Source organism: Cervus canadensis, chromosome 15, assembly GCF_019320065.1.
Source record: "Cervus canadensis isolate Bull #8, Minnesota chromosome 15, ASM1932006v1, whole genome shotgun sequence".
Classification (NCBI taxonomy): Eukaryota; Metazoa; Chordata; class Mammalia; order Artiodactyla; family Cervidae; genus Cervus; species Cervus canadensis.
Window position 1 is genome coordinate 71,141,795 of NC_057400.1, and position 15,795 is coordinate 71,157,589.

The 15,795-nt window shown below is 43.5% G+C and overlaps 1 protein-coding gene across 1 annotated transcript in view; it reads left to right on the forward strand.

Moving 5' to 3' along the window:
* The first annotated feature begins 2,486 nt into the window (after positions 1–2,486).
* ARHGEF4 (Rho guanine nucleotide exchange factor 4) overlaps positions 2,487–15,795 on the forward strand; it is a 104,144-nt gene continuing 90,835 nt past the window's right edge. Inside the window, exon 1 of the mRNA XM_043487499.1 lies at positions 2,487–3,058. Coding sequence (XP_043343434.1) covers positions 2,656–3,058 — 403 coding nt within the window. The 5' untranslated portion in view covers positions 2,487–2,655. The remainder of the gene's footprint in view (positions 3,059–15,795) is intronic.

Below are 15,795 nucleotides of genomic sequence, written 5' to 3' on the forward strand. Positions count from 1 at the left end.
ATGCATCAGTTTTTGTTAAATCGGAATCACTGTTTACTTTATTATGACTAAGCAAGTATTGTTCATTGCTGAGCCATATAGTTCTCTGTGCCACCTCCTTATACACCTTTCATTCTTTTTCTTCAATATTAATGAAATCTGAGCACTTCTACATTTCTCAGGATAATCCAGTTCTGCTTTTTCTAGCAAACATGATCTCACACAGCTCAACATAGTTGAGTAGCTCCCTGGCCAGTCTCCCTGTTTTCACATTCTTCATTTTTTTTCTGTGGAATTAATTTCCTGACTATATTCACTTGCCTGTTTTCTAACAGCTATTTTTCCCCCCAAATGTTGTAACATTTGTCACATGCCTGTCAAAAATATTTACCATCCACAAAACCACATCTGTTCCATTTCTTCTTGGAGACACTCTTCGCCAACCTTTTGTCTTCCTACCCCCTACATACTAATGATTCCTGGACTGGCTCTGTGCCTGTTTTCCTGGGATATCTGTGTGAAGTCACCTGGGATCTCACATCACTGCTCTCTCGTGTTGGATCGCCTATGTCCTAGATTCTGTTTCCCTCTGTCCTGTTTTACTGGAGCACATTTTCCTGGAAAAAGGCACATGAGCAAAAATTTTATAAAGACCTAGCCTCTGTGAAACTCCTTCTATTTGATACAGTGTAGAATTCTAGGTCACTAATTTTTGCAGTTTTAGAGACATTTCCCTCTTGCCTTCTCATTTACAGTGTTGCTCTTAAATCTATTGAATTTGATACATTGTATATTACCAAGTTAGTCTTTTCTCATTCCTTCCTCCTGTGGAACCTTGTCGTACCCTCTGTCTTTGTGGGGTTTTGAAATTTCATAACATGGTTTGGTATAGACCTTGTCACGCTATTGGGGCATTTAAACATGCAGAACATCTTTTCTTCTAGTGAATTTTTTTGTGTGCTGCTTTGGTATTTTCTGTTTTTTTCTTTTGGATTCCTGTTAGATGTTGAAAATTTTAGAGCAATATTTCTGCACAGATTTTTTTCCCCTTCTGTTTTCCATTTTGTCTTCTTGTCCTACTTCATGGAGGTTTCCTTGACTCTGCTCTAATCCTTCTATAGAATATATTGTTTTGTCTACCTTATTTTTTAGAGTTCTCTTCCATCCTTTCATTCTTTTTTTCACTGATGCAATTTCTCATCTTTCTGTAGATGTTGAAGATTTTTTTTTAAGTTTTTATTTGCTCCTGGATTTTTATCATTCCCATCAGTTCCTTCTCCCTGCTTTGATCTGTGACTTCTTGGAGGTTTCCCTCAAACATGTGATGGTCCCTCGCTGTCTGTTAAGATCCATGCCATTGTCCCAGCCCCCTGAGTTGTTAGGGTGGGTATCGTATGAAGAGATAACCCAGGGCCTGTAAGAAGAGGAGATGATATCTATGAAGAGGCAGGATCCCTTATGATACAGACCTAGGCACACACATCGCTTAGGGAAGGAGATAGGCTACAGGAAATCGACCCCAAGTGGAGGGAAGCAGAGAGAATGACCACTTTTCTAGCATTCACCCTACACCAGCTAGTATGCTAGGGCATGACAAGGACCTCTCGTTTCATCCTCACCATCGTTAATACTTATGCTGCTTTACAACCAGCTCCCTAGAGCCTGCAGGACTGGTGAGCCTGGGAATGGGGGCTGTCAGCAGCCCTGCTTAGCCCTTGTCAGTAGATACTGGGACGTCTTCTCACACTTCTCACTGATCGTCACGCTTGTTTGGAGCAGTGGAGGTACCTCACCCTCCCTCTAGACACACTCCAAGACCCTACAGAATGCTCACGGGTGTGTGGCAGCGTTGGAGGAAACGCTCCGTTCTCCAATCCCCGCCTCCGCAACAACAAAATTCGAGAAACCCTAGAATCCTGGGCTCTCGGCTCTATGTCATGTGCTTTGTGACCCATTTTCGTTTGCACCTGTTTCTGGACTTTCCCAGACACTTTCTCAAATTCTTTGGCGTGGACCGTGAGTCTACTTTTGCTGGCAGAGCACCGCCGGCAGACTCCTGCTGGCCCGCTGGCCCGAGGGGCGTCAGTGCCGAACGTTCCCCGCGCACCGCCGCGTGGCAGACCGGGAGAGGAGGGACGCGACTCCACCAAGCGCGCTCCCCGACCCGGCTTGCAGGGCTGAGCGTGGCCTTCTGCCTACGCTCCTGCCCCAGACGGGCAAGGACGCGTTGGATCCTAGAGGGGGTAAAGCCAGCGCCCGCCAGCTCTCCTCACCGCCATGGTTGCGGGGTGTCTGGGACACCTCCTTCCAAGGATGCCCCAGTCCTAAGCCACGCGCGCGAATGCCGGCAGCAGGGCACGGGCCTGCGGGGACCGAGAACTGCCCGGGGCCCAGCGCGCCGCGCCCGCCGCCGCCGCCGCGGCCGCCCCAAGTCTGCGTGCGCGCCTGCGTGAGCGCGTGCTGACCGAGCCCGCGACCCGCACCGGGGTCGGCGCCGCGGCTCAGCGCCCGCCCGGCGGCCGGGAACGGGCGGCGAGCACTTGAGCCGCGTCCTGCCCGGTGGACACCTGGCCTCGCCCGAGCCGCGTGCGCCCCGCGCCCGCTGAGGGTCCCCGCCGCCGCGGCCGCAGAGCCCCAGCGGTTGGCGGCGGCCGGGAGCCTCCTTAGCGGAGCCCCATGATGTCAGCTGGCCCGGAGCGGCGGCCGTGCGGCGGCGGGGATGGGGCCGAGGACGCCGCGCGACCGTCTGCACGCCCCTCGCCCGGTCCGGGCCCCGGCTCGCTGGCCCCGTCGCCCGGCAGCCCCGGCGCCGCCGCGGCCCAGCCGCCCGCGAACCTGTGGCTGGAGCTGGGACCCGCCTGCACGAGAGCGCAGCAATGCCCGAGCGAGTCGAGCGGGCAGACGAGCGGGGACCTCGGCACGAGCAGCAGCAGCGGCGGCGGCAGTAGCGCCGGGCTGTCCCCGGGCTCCGACTCGGACAGCAGCGGCGTGGTGTGCGGGGGCCGCGGCGGCAGCGGGGGCATGCGCGGCGCCCTGTCCCGCTCCTGGAGCCTGGAGAGCCTGCGCTCGGCCACCGCCGGTAAGGGTGCCGCCGCCGCCGCCCCTCGCGCCGCCGCACCCCTTCCGTTCCCCGCGTCAGTCCGTCTAGAGCGCCTTCTCTCCATCCCCCTCGAGACGGTGTCTCCGCCTGCCCTTTCCTCCTGCACTTTTTCTGTTGCTCGTTTCCATCTTCCGGTTCCTTGGTTCCTATTGCTTCGCTCTTCCGAATCCCTCTTTTATCGGGTTTTCTTCTGATTTACCACCACCACCGCCCACCACCCTCGTCCCTTCTTTTAACCACTTCTGTTACAGCTGAGCCTAGTCGGCCCCCTCCCCCCTCGTAGCCAGGCGCGTCCTCAACTCGGAAATCGAGTGTTTACGGTGAGAATAGAATGTGATCCCTTGATGTGCTGTTTCCCTTCTCCAAACGTTCTTGACCAGATGGCACAGGTCTGGCTTTCCGAACTGCAGCTCCTTGGGTTCTGTAAAATAGGAGAGAGGAGAACGCTCTCTGGCTAAGGGTGGACTGGATTCAGTGTGTGTGGTCCTGGCTCCAGGACTGAGGCTCTCCGCCAGAGGAGGGGCTCTCCTCCTGGACCCGCGGAAACTGCGTTTGCCGGAGATGGGATTGCTGTGGTGTCCCCTGGGACTGGTGGGTTCCTCTTAGGGCTCCCTTTCATATCCTAGGGACCGAGTTCTGGGTGCAAATTGATAGGAAGATATTGACCCTAAACATTAATTAAGCAAGGAAGCCCAGAGTGGTGACCCTTGCTTAGTTGTTAAACTATAATCTTTATGTTTTACTTAGAAACATTCAAGTTAGTTTTGAGCCCTTGCAGTGAAAGCTATGAAGGAAGACAGATGCTGCCTGGGAAACGGAGGTGGTGCACCCATTATGCTCCTGGGTGGGGGTTGGGGTGCAGCCTGTGAAAGCCTGGGGCTCCAGATATTCAGGGTTGTCCTGTGGCATCCCCTCCCGCGTCCTTGTCCCGTTCCTGTCCCCACCTTCCTGGATGGAGCACAGGCCAGGTTGAGGAGGAGTAGAGGTTGGCTTGAGTGTAAGAGGACCAAGAATGGCAGATAGAGGGTTTGAATTCTGCTCTAAAATCAGTAGACTTGAAGAAGGATGCCCATTCACCTGCATTGAACACTCCATGACTCTAAATCTGTCTTGTCTCAGAACACACAGGTGAAACTCAGAAAAGTTGGATGACTCAGCTGTTGATGTACCCTCCAACTAAAGGCTTTTCAGAATTCTGCAGCTCTTACTCCCTCCCATTCCAGTTCCCTTGAAACTTTCCTTCTTCTCTGGAGTGCTTAAATAGCCCTCAGTTTAAGAAAATCAAACGAGATCAATACCAAAGGGGAACTTTAAGCAAATTGGCAAATGAACCCTTTCTTCTCTTTGCCCAGATAACTTTCCTTTCACTTCTACAGTCAAGTGAATTACTGTTCCTCCTCAGTAATGGCAGACCTGCCCAAAGAGCCCCTGGAGAGGGGGAAGGTTTGTGTGGAGTGTAGCCCTGGTGGCCCCCAGGGCAGGCGAAAGTCGGATGAATATGGCAGAAGCCTAGGTTTATTAGATACTCCTGAGATCCGTGGACTGTCTGGACTAGGCTGGGAGAACTGAGGCAGCGGGGATGAGCCGAGAGATAACAGCTGTATGTGCATGAAGGTGTAGGGTGGGTGGATATGGGAGAAGGTGGGTGAGGGGAGACAAGGTAAAAGCTAAGGCCCAGAAGGCTTCTCCTCGAGGGGCTCAGAGTTGCCCCTGCAGTGGCAGGGGAGGGTTTAAAGCAACATGATACTGGAAGAGTTGACATGAGAATCCTCAGGCCTTGACTTTCTGCCTTGTTTTGGGAGGCTCTGCATGGGTAGTGCTCTGTACCAGAGGTGTGAAAGGGTACATGAACCCTGTATAGCTGTGGGAGTCTGTGGAATCAGCTCTTAACTGAATTTCTGGAGAGAATTAAGTCCTAATGTCCCTAATGTCCAGAGACACCCATTATATGCAATGAGTGAATTCTATTCTTTTAGAATGGATATAACATCCTTGGTAGCATTCAAATAATTTTGGGAGTATCTGTAGTTCAGTTGAGGAAATCTCATTGGAAAGGCTGCCATAGAGGAGAACTTAATGGGAAAAAGAAAGGGAAGGTACATTTGTTGAGTATCTTCTACATATGCCAGGCATAAGGCTCCATGTTACTTCATTAACCACATAAAAATCCATTGCTGTCCTACAATTCAGATAGAAAAATAGGGCCAGAGAGATGTAGTAACATACTCAAAGTTTCCCAGCTAGGTCATGTTTGACTAGGATAGCTCAGTTGGTAAAGAATCCACCTGCAATGCAGGAGACCCTGGTTCGATTCCTGGGTCAGGGAGATCCCCTGTTGAAGGAAAAGGCTACCCACTCCAGTACTGTTGGGCTTCCCTTGTGGCTCAACTGGTAAAGAAACTGCCTGCAATGCGGGAGACCTGGATTCAATCCTGGATTGGGAAGATCCCCTGGAGAAGGAAAAGGCTACCCACTCCAGTATCCTGGCCTGGAGAACCTCATGGACTGTATAGTCCATGGGGTTGCAAAGAGTTGGACATGACTGAGCGACTTTCGCTTTCAGGCCTGGATTGGTGTGTCTTCTCAGGGGACTCTGCTAGGTTTGAAGTGGAGCCTATGCCAGGCCCAACAGAGAAAAGCAGAATCCTGGGGGAGTTCACACGTTGAAATAATGTCTTGGCTACTTGCCTGGTCACTGTTGTCTTTATTCAACAGCCAGGGCTAGTTTTCTGGGTCCCAGGTACCCCCATTTTCAAAATGAGGAGATTGATATCTAAGGTCTGACTTCTTTTCTAATCAACTCCATGATTCTAGTCAGAGATGTTGATTTAAGGTGGGTTCCTGCTAGTGAGTTGGCATTTATCACATATTGTATTTCTTTTTGAATGGTCTGTGACTCTAAGACAAAGTACAGGTGCATTGCATTGAGCTGTGTTTATTGCTTACGTAAGATTCAGAATTACCAGTAAAAGAGCCTTAGCAAAACCTAAGTATTGGTGTTGTGATTTTTGTGATAGAGAATATTGCTAAACATTTTAAAAGCTGTCAGCAAGAGCCAGAAAGGCTCATAATTGAGACCGGAATTGCAGCTAACCTGCAGGGCAGAACATTAGCAGAAAATCCAGCAGAGAACTGTAGGTAGACATTCTGTGTTTCCAAAGACTTCTTGAATTTTAAATATCCGATCTTGACATTTTCCACTGTAATGTTACTTATCCTGATTTGAAGAAGGCTTTCCTTAAAGGCAAATTTTGAAAATACAACATAGTTGACAGAGTAAAATTTCCATGGCCCTTCTTTCTGCTCCCTGTTCTCATCTCCCCTTAAGCGTCTATAGCCTCTGTAGCCCTCCGCTATGCTATCACACTGCTGTTACTTGGCTGAGGTTTTTAAAATTCCTCTTCTGGATGTTTTGTCTCACAGGCTTAATTCTTAGTTCAGGCTGCTGGGGTTGACAGTTCTTACTACATGTGCTTTTGCATGATTTCTTGGGAGAGAACCCATGCTACATCTGCATTCTTCTTCAAGTCCTGGAGGTGGTTTTCTGGCTCAGAAGGGAATCAGACTCATAAGAAGACTTTGCCTCTCTTACAGTCAGACATTTACTTAACACATCATTTTCCGGGTACAGCACTAGGCACCGGAGATGGCAGACAAATCGTCCAAGGTCATTGCCCTTGAAGGAATCACAGCAGAGAGAGATAGGCAGTGTCAGCTCATTATGATAAGTGCTCTGACCGAAGTTAACACAATGGTTTGATGTACCAGAATCACTCTCAGTAGATAATTCTGTAGAAGGAGTCATAGAACACAGAAGAGTGGTCATACTCATAGTTCTAACATATTACAGTGAGAGGATTCAAATTAAAACCTAGGCAAAATGTACATAGGGCAGAGTTCAGGAGAAATCAGGCACAGGCTTCCAAATACACCCTTTCGTAGAATCCCATGGACAATGCTCGGTTCCCCTAGCAACATGGTGACAACATGTAGGAAGTACTGCCAACCAGGGAAGCTCACCCAAGCCTTGAGGTCTAGGGTTTTCATGTGCAGTCAGTCACTTAGGCATGCAGCATGCGTAAGACCGACCGACCTTATTTAATCTTCAGTCCGTCCCGAGGCCACTAATACAGTGTAGCTCAAGGGCCCTAGCACAATCATATAATTAGTATAAACTATCTGGCATGTTCCAAGGTCCCAGGTATGAAAGACTGCTAGTGGCAGGAATATTTTAAGGACTTAAGAGTCAGTCTTCCAGGAGCCAACTGAAAATCAGTCCTTTCTTCAGAATATGCAAGTCTTGAACATCTTTGTCTTTACAGATAAGGAAGCGCAGAAGCAGTGTGCCAGACCCAACTTATTATGGGGGGCAGAGACAGGGAGGAAGTGGTTTAGAGAGATGTCAGGAGGAGGTATTGCCTGAGACTTATTGCCTGCAAGTGAACTGTGGTGAGGACTAGAAAGAGCTTTGAGGAGAAAAGGCTGGCATAAACAAATGCAGAAAGATGTGGGAAGGAATGTCAGCACCTCAGTCAGGTGCTGACTGAGCACCTGCGCTAGGTACTGTGGCTCAACATGCAGCAATTGCAAATAGTATTGAATGAGGAGCATAGCAAGAGATGAGGCTGGAGCCAAGAAGACCACACTGTGGCTGTGTGCTGGAAAATGTGGACTGACAGTTCTTGGAGCCATGGAAAGGTTTCAAGCAGACGGTTGATATGACCAAATTGCTTGCACACTTTTTTCCATCTTTCAGTATTTTTCTTAAAGTTATACACAGTAAAAGTTACTCTCTTTAGCATATAATGCTGTGAGTTTTGACACATTTAAGCAGCTGTATAACCACCACCACAATCAAAATATAGAACTTTCATCTCTAAAAAACTAGAGCTGCCTCTTTGCAGTCAACCCCTTTGCCCACCTCCAGTTGCTGGCTAGGCTATTCTCTATACAGATGGCTTTGCCTGTTCCAGAATGTCATATAAATGGAGTTATATCATATTTTATTTTTGGTCTGGCTTTTCTCCCTGACATAATGCATAATGCATATGTTTTTGCATGTATCAGGAATTGATTTTCTCCTTTTAATTGCCAAATAATATGCCACTGAATAGATGTACCACAGTTTGCTTATTAGTTCACTAACTGATTGACATTTGGGTTATTTCCAGTTTTTGTCTATAACAAATAAAACTTCTGTGAACATTATTGTATGGGTGTCTCTATGGAGGTAAGTTATGTTTCTCTTGGGTAAATACAGTGGAGTGAATTGTATTTGGTAAATGGTCAGTTCAGTTCAGTTGCTTGGTCGTGTCCAACTCTTTACAACCCCATGGACTGCAGCACGCCAGGCTTCCCTGTCCATTACCAACTCCCAGAGCTTGCTCAAACTCGTGTCCATCGAGTCAGTGATGCCATCCAACCATCTCATCCTCTGTCATCCCCTTCTCCCCCTGTCTTCAGTCTTTCTGAGCATCGGGGTCTTTTCTAAGGTGTTAGTTCTTTGCATCAGGTGGCCAAAGTATTGGAGCTTCAGCTTTAGCATCAGCCCTTCCAATGAATATTCAGAACTGATTTCCTTTAGGATTGACTGGTTTGATCTCCTTGCTTTCTAAGGGACTCTCAAGAGTCTTCTCCAAAACCACAGTTCAAATGCATCAATTCTTTAGCACTCAGCTTTCTTTATAGTCCAACTCTCACGTCCGTACATAACTACTGGAAAAATCATAGCTTTGACTAGACAGACTTTTTTCAGCCAGATAATGTCTCTGCTTTTTAATATGCTGTCTAGATTGCTCAGAGCTTTTCTTCCAAAAAGTAGGTGTATTTTAATTTCATGGCTGCAGTCCCCATCCACAGTTATTTTGGAGCCCAAAAAAATAAAGTCTGTCACTGTTTCCATTATTTCCTGATCTATTTGCCATGAAGTGATAGGACTGGATGCCATGGTCTTAATTTTTGAACGTTGAATTTTAAGCTAGTTTTTTCACTCCCCTCTTTCACTTCATCAAGAGGTTCTTCAGTTCCTCTTCACTTTCTGCCATAAGGGTGGTGTCATTTGCATATCTGAGGTTATTGATAGTTCTCCCAGCAGTCTTGATTCCAGCTTGTGCTTCATTCAGCCCAGCATTTCACATGATGAACTCTGCATTTAAGTTAAATAAGCAGGGTAACAACATAAAGCCTTGATGTACTCCTTTCTTGATTTGGAACCAGTCCATTGTTCCATGTCTGGTTCTAACTGTTGCTTCTTGACCTGCATACAGATTTCTCAGGAGGCAGTTAAGGTGGTCTGATATTCCCCTGTCTTTAAGAATTTTCCAGCTTGTGATCCACAGAGTCAAAGGCTTTGGCATAGTCAATAAAGAAGTAGATGTTTTTCTGAAACTCTCTTGCTTTTTCTATGATCCAGCAATTTGATGATGATGGCAACTTGATCTCTGGTTCCTCTGCCTTTTCTAAATCCAGCTTGAACATCTGGAAGTTCTCGGTTAGGGTTAGCCTCCCTTGGAGAATTTTGAGCATTACTTTGCTAGTGTGTGAGATGAGTCCAGTTGTGTGGTAGTTTGAACATTCTTTGGCATTGCCTTTCTTTGGATTGAAATGAAAATGGACCTTTTCCAGTCCTGTGGCCACTGCTGAGTTTTCCAAATTTGTGGGCATATTGAGTGCAGCACTTTCACAGCATCATCTTTTAGGATTTGAAATAGCTTAACTGGAATTCCATCACCTCTTCTAGCTTTGTTCATGGTGTTGCTTCCTAAGGCCCACTTGACTTCGAATTCCAGGATGTCTGGCTCTAGGTGAGTGATCACACCATTGTGGTTATCTGGGTCATGAAGATCTTTTTGGTATAGTTCTTCTGTGTATTATTGCCATCACTTCTTTTCTTTTTTTTTTTTTGCCATCACTTCTTAATATCTCTGTTTCTGTTAGGTCCATATCATTTCTGTCCTTTATTGAGCCCATCTTTGCATGAAATGTTCCCTTGCCATCCCTGATTTTCTTGAAGAGATCTCTAGTCTTTCCCATTCTATTGTTTTCCTCTGTTTGTTTGCATTGTTCACTTAAAAAGGCTTTCTTATCTCTCCTTGCATTCAGATGGATATATCTCTCTTTTTCTCTTTTGCCTTTCATTTCTCTACTTTTCTCAGCTGTTTGTAAGGCCTCCTCAGACAACCATTTTTCCTTTTTGCATTTCTTTTCTTGGGGATGGTTTTCATCACTACCTCCTGTACAATGTCACGAACCTCCATCCATAGTTCTTCAGGCACTGTCTATCAGGTCTAATCCCTTGAATCTGTTTGTCACTTCCACTGGATAATCATAAGGGATTTGATTTAGGTCATACCTGATTGGTCTAGTGTTTTTCCCTACTTTCTTTAAGTCTGAATTTTGCAATAAGGAGTTCATGATCTGAGCCACAGTCAGCTCCTGGTCTTGTTTTGGCTAACTATATAGAGCTTCTCCATCTTTGGCTGCAAAGAATATAGTCAGTCTGATTTTGGTGTTGACCATCTGGTGATGTGTATGTATAGAGTCATCTCTTGTGTTGTTGGAAGAGGCAGTTAGTTATGATTAGTGTGTTCTCTTTGCAAAACTCTGTTAGCCTTTGCCCTGCTTCATTTTGTACTCCAAGATCAAACTTGCCTGTTACTCCAGATATCTCTTGACTTCCTACTTTTGCATTCCAGTCCCGTATTATGAAAAGGACATCTTTTTTTGACGTTAGTTCTAGAAGATCTAGTAGGTCATCATAGAACAGTTCAGCTTCTTCAGCATTACTGGTTGGGGCATTAGACTTGGATTACTGTGATATTAAATGGTTTTCCTTGGAAACAAACAGAGATCACTTTTCATTTTTGAACAGAGATTATTTGTTATTTATAAGAAATCCCAAACTTTTTTTCAAAGTAGCTGCCATTGAAGTTTGGCAGTTACCATTGCTCAGAATCTTGTCCATGCTTAGTATTGCGTTTTTTCACTCATTCTGTTAGGTATGTAATGTCTCATTTGGCTTTAATTTGTAGTTTCCTAAAGACTATTGATGTTGAACATTTTTCATATGCTTATTTTCTATATTATGTCTTCTTTGGTGGAAGTACCTGAATCTTTTGCCAGTTTTTCTTATTATTGGGTTTTGAGAGTTCTGTATACTGTGTCCTGAGTACAAGTACTTTGTCAGATATATGATTTGCAAATGTTTCCAGTTGTGGCTTGTATTTTAATTCTCTGATAGTTTCTTTTGCAGAGAAAAAATTTGTAATTTTAATGGAATTTAATTTATAGTTTTTCTTTTATGTATCATACATTCAGTGTTATAGTCAAGAAATCTTGACTGAACTTGAGGATGTGAAGAGTTTTTGCTGTGTTTTCTTCAGGAACATTTTGTAGTTTTACATACTATACTTAGATCTTTGATCCATTTTGAGTTAGCTTTTTAAGATTTGAGATGAAGGTGAAAGTTCTTTTTTTGCATGTGCATGTGCAAACGTTGCAGCACCATTTAGTTCAAAGACTTCTTTCTCCACTGAATTGCCTTTGTACCTTTGCTGAAAACCTGTGTTTTCAGCAAAATCTGTGTTTGTGTCCGAACTCCCTATTCTTTCCCACTGATCTAAGGGTCTGTTCTTTTGCCCATACCACATGATTCTTGATTGTTGTAGCTTTCTAGTATGTGTTAAAATCAGTTATGTAAGAGAGAGAGCTTTGTAAACATTGACTCCATGAAGTCAGCCGTAACTACTTATAGTGTCTGGTTACATTTGACTAAATCAAATCATTTCCAAATATGTCATTCTAGGCAAAGGTTGGATTGCATAGCCAGTGTTCCAGGTATTCCTTCCATTGACAAGGAGGATAGATTCTTATTGAACCTACACAAATAATTATATTGCTTTGAAAATAAGAATACTTAGTAAGAATTTTTAAATTCTGGAGAGGCCAGACAGGGAGAAAAAGATACCATTTACAAATGTTTCTTTTAACTTTACAGACTATACTAAGTGGCAATTTATGAGTTAAAGATAATGTGAGAAGAACAAAAGAGGGTTCTTGTACATCTAAGAGATAGGACATTAAAATGAAAGATCTGATGAGACTTCATAATAATAATGTAATGGACAAGGAAATTTAGTTGTTTCTGCAGTGTACAGAGAAAGATAATGAATTCAATCAAAAAAACCTGAGACATCATAACTATAAACATAATGACTAACTCTATTCTTAAAGAAGGCCATTAACATCACATCTAATTTATTAAAATGGATTAACATTCACAGGGAATCTGTACAGAAGGTGATCTTTACAGAGGACAAAGCTTCAGGATGTAAAAATCCTAACCAAATTATATTATGAATATGGCAAGTATACAGTTAGAATATGCCAAAAATATCTAAATATAGATTCAATAAGTCTGAATCAGGTCTGTATATTAGCATCTGTATATTAATAAACATCAATAAAGCAAAGAACTGAAGAACCTCTTGATGAGGGTGAAAGAGGAAAGTGAAAAAAAACTGGCTTAAAGCTCAGCATTCAAAAAACTGAGATCACGGCATCTGGTCTCATCACTTCACGGCAAACAGAAGGAGAAAAAGTGAAAGCAGTGACAGACTATTTTCTTGTGCTCCAAAATCACTGTGGACAGTGACTGAAGCCACAAAATTAAGACGCTTGCTCCTTGAAAGGAAATGTATGAGAAATCTGGATGGCATATTAAAAAGTAGAGACATCACTTTACTGACAAAGGTCCATATAGTCAAAGCTATGGTTTTTCCAGTAGTTATGTGTGGATGTGAGAGTTACCATAAAGAAGACTGAGCACTGAAGAATTGGTGCTTTTGAACTGTGGTGTCGGAGAAGACTGTTGAGAGTCCCTTGGACATCAAGGAAATCAAACCAGTCAATCCTAAAGGAAAACAACCTGAATAGTCGTTGGAAGGACTGATGCTGAAACTTCAATACTTTGGTCACTTAAGTGGAAAAGATCCTGATGCTGGGAAAGATGGAAAGCAAAATGAGAAGGGATTGGCATAGAATGAGATGGTTAGATAGCATCACCTACTCAATGGACATGAATGTGAGCAAACTCCAGGAGATAGTGAAGGACAGGGAAGCCTGGTGTGCTACAATCCATGGAGTTGCTAAGAGTCGGATATGACTTAGCAACTGAACAACAATAAAGGGAAAGCCATGGAACTCTTCTGGCTTGATAGCTCTTCCCATTTGACTCATCAGTATCAAGTAGGCCTAAATATATCTCGCACTTGACTTTTTTATAAGGTGAGGGAACAAGTGCATTATGATTTTCCAGGAGCCCTCTGGGAAATCACAAGACAGTTTTAGGTGGAAAAGTCATCATTTAGGATTTAATTTTGGAAACATAAAATATCAAAAATTGTCACAAGATTTGAACACTGATTAAGTTGGATCTGGGTTACCGAGAACGGTACTTGGCTAACTAATAAAATATTTCTAAAATAAACATTATTGTAAAGAGCCTTATCTATTTCCTAACTAAGAAACTTTTGTTTTCTTAAATAATCAAAGTCATAACAAAGTCTACATCAAGCACAAAGGAATGATTTTGATAATACATAGAATCTCTACTTTGTAGGCAGATTACACAGAAAGCAATTAATAACCTTCTACAACCTCTTACTAAGAGCAGACCAGTAGGGAATTCCCTAGTAGTCCAATGGTTAGTACTCCATGCTTCCATTGCTAGGGACCCATGTTAGATCTCTGATCAGAGAACCAAGATTCTGCAGGCCATGTGGTGTGGCCAGAAAAAAAATTAGCTGACCAATAATCTTAAGAAATTGTTTTCCTTTTAATAGAACATCAAAATCTTTTTTTATCAGTATAATATTATATACTAAAGTTCCTTTTGAAAATCTTACTTAAAAACTCATCAACTCCTAGTCAGCTTTGACCATGACATAGACTTTCTGTATCTACAGATACAGATGTAGCTCTGCTCTATCTCTTATAGCTGCTGCTGCTGCTAAGTCGCTTCAGTTGTGTCTGGCTCTTCGCGACCCCATAGACGGCAGCCCACCAGGCTCCCCCGTCCCTGGCATTCTCCAGGCAAGAACATTGGAGTGGGTTGCCATTTCCTTCTCCAGTGCATGAAAGTTAAAAGTGAAAGAGAAGAGTACTGGAGTGGGTGGCCATTGCCTTCTCCGCCTCTTATAGCAGAGCTTCTCAAAGTGGAAAAAATGAACACATTGATTAATAGACCTAACTATATGCAGTCTCTCTGTAGCATATAAAAATAAAAAGCAAGAGTACATAATCTTAACTTCTATTTAGTATCAATGATGCAGTATTCTATCTTACTGAAATTATCTAGATACCTTTCCCACTCAACAGTTAACTCCAAGGTTGAGTTACTTAAAGCTGTTAGAAATTATCTTCAAGCTGACATACTTACTGTTGAAAGTTTATCATAAAAATGACTCAGTTTGGGTAGGTACAAATGTACATTTTTTTATAATCTTAAACATTTAGTATATATGATGCTAGCTTATACAATCAGTATGCCCATATATGTTTAGGAAGAACATACCCAAGCAAAATTAAAATTTACAAATATATTATTTAACATGGATAGTTATTTAACACAAAGAAGACATAGCTTTGTTTATTAAACCAAATATTAAGCTAGTCTTATTTGTCAAAAGATTTACCTAAATTTACTTGAAGTGTTTCTTTGTTTCTATGAGAATATCTCTGTTTTTCACATTAAAAATACTTGAGATTCAATTTCCTTAACTTCTGGTAACATTTGGAATATTCAACTTATATAAATATTTCTTTCTAGGCCAATCAGAATAAAGCTTCTTTAAGAGATCTTATAATCTCGATTTCCCTGGTGGTCCAGTGGTGAAAAACCCATCTGCCAATGCAGGGAATGTGAATTCAGTCCCTGGTCCAGGAAGATTCCACATGCCACGGGGCACTGCCCTTACTGAGCCTACACATCTAGAGCCTGTATTCCACAAGGAGAGAAGTCACCTTAATGAGCAGCCTGTGCGCCGCAACTAGAGAGTATCCCCTACTCCTTGCAACTAGAGTAAGCTCACAAGCAGTGACAAAGACCCAGCACAGCCAAAAATAAAACAGTTTTTAAGAGATTTTATAATCTAATTCTGGGTGCATTTTAAAACATGAATTTAAGTGATCCAGGCTTCCAGACCTGTCATCTAAGCATCTCTCTACCCACCCTCTGTTGTCGGTAGCTCAAAGAACACTGCTGAAAGAATGCAGATGAGAAAGAGAAAGAAGAAATGCCATTTTAAATAAGAATTGTTCTATTTAATCCTCATAACAGTTCTATTTTATAATGAAAAATGAGAGTCCACAGAGTGTACCAAGTGGTGATCACATCACACAGACGATTGATCAGGTAGCTTGAAATTGATCTCTGGTCTATTGGTTTACCATGTTTCTTCCATTCCATCTGCGTCTCATCTGAAATGCTTATTTGATCTCTTGAGCTGTGAGGAAATTGCTGTGTGACAAGGTTGTCTAAGGCAATTACCGTGAAAGTGAAAGTAGAAACACACATCCCAGAGTGTGGCCTAGATTACAGCACTAGTTGTGAGCAATGTTAAGTGGAAAAGTAACTTTTTCTACTTGTAGCTTACTTCTACAATCCAAAAGATTGTGGATCCCAATCAGATAACTTTGGGGAAGGCAGGTCAAACATC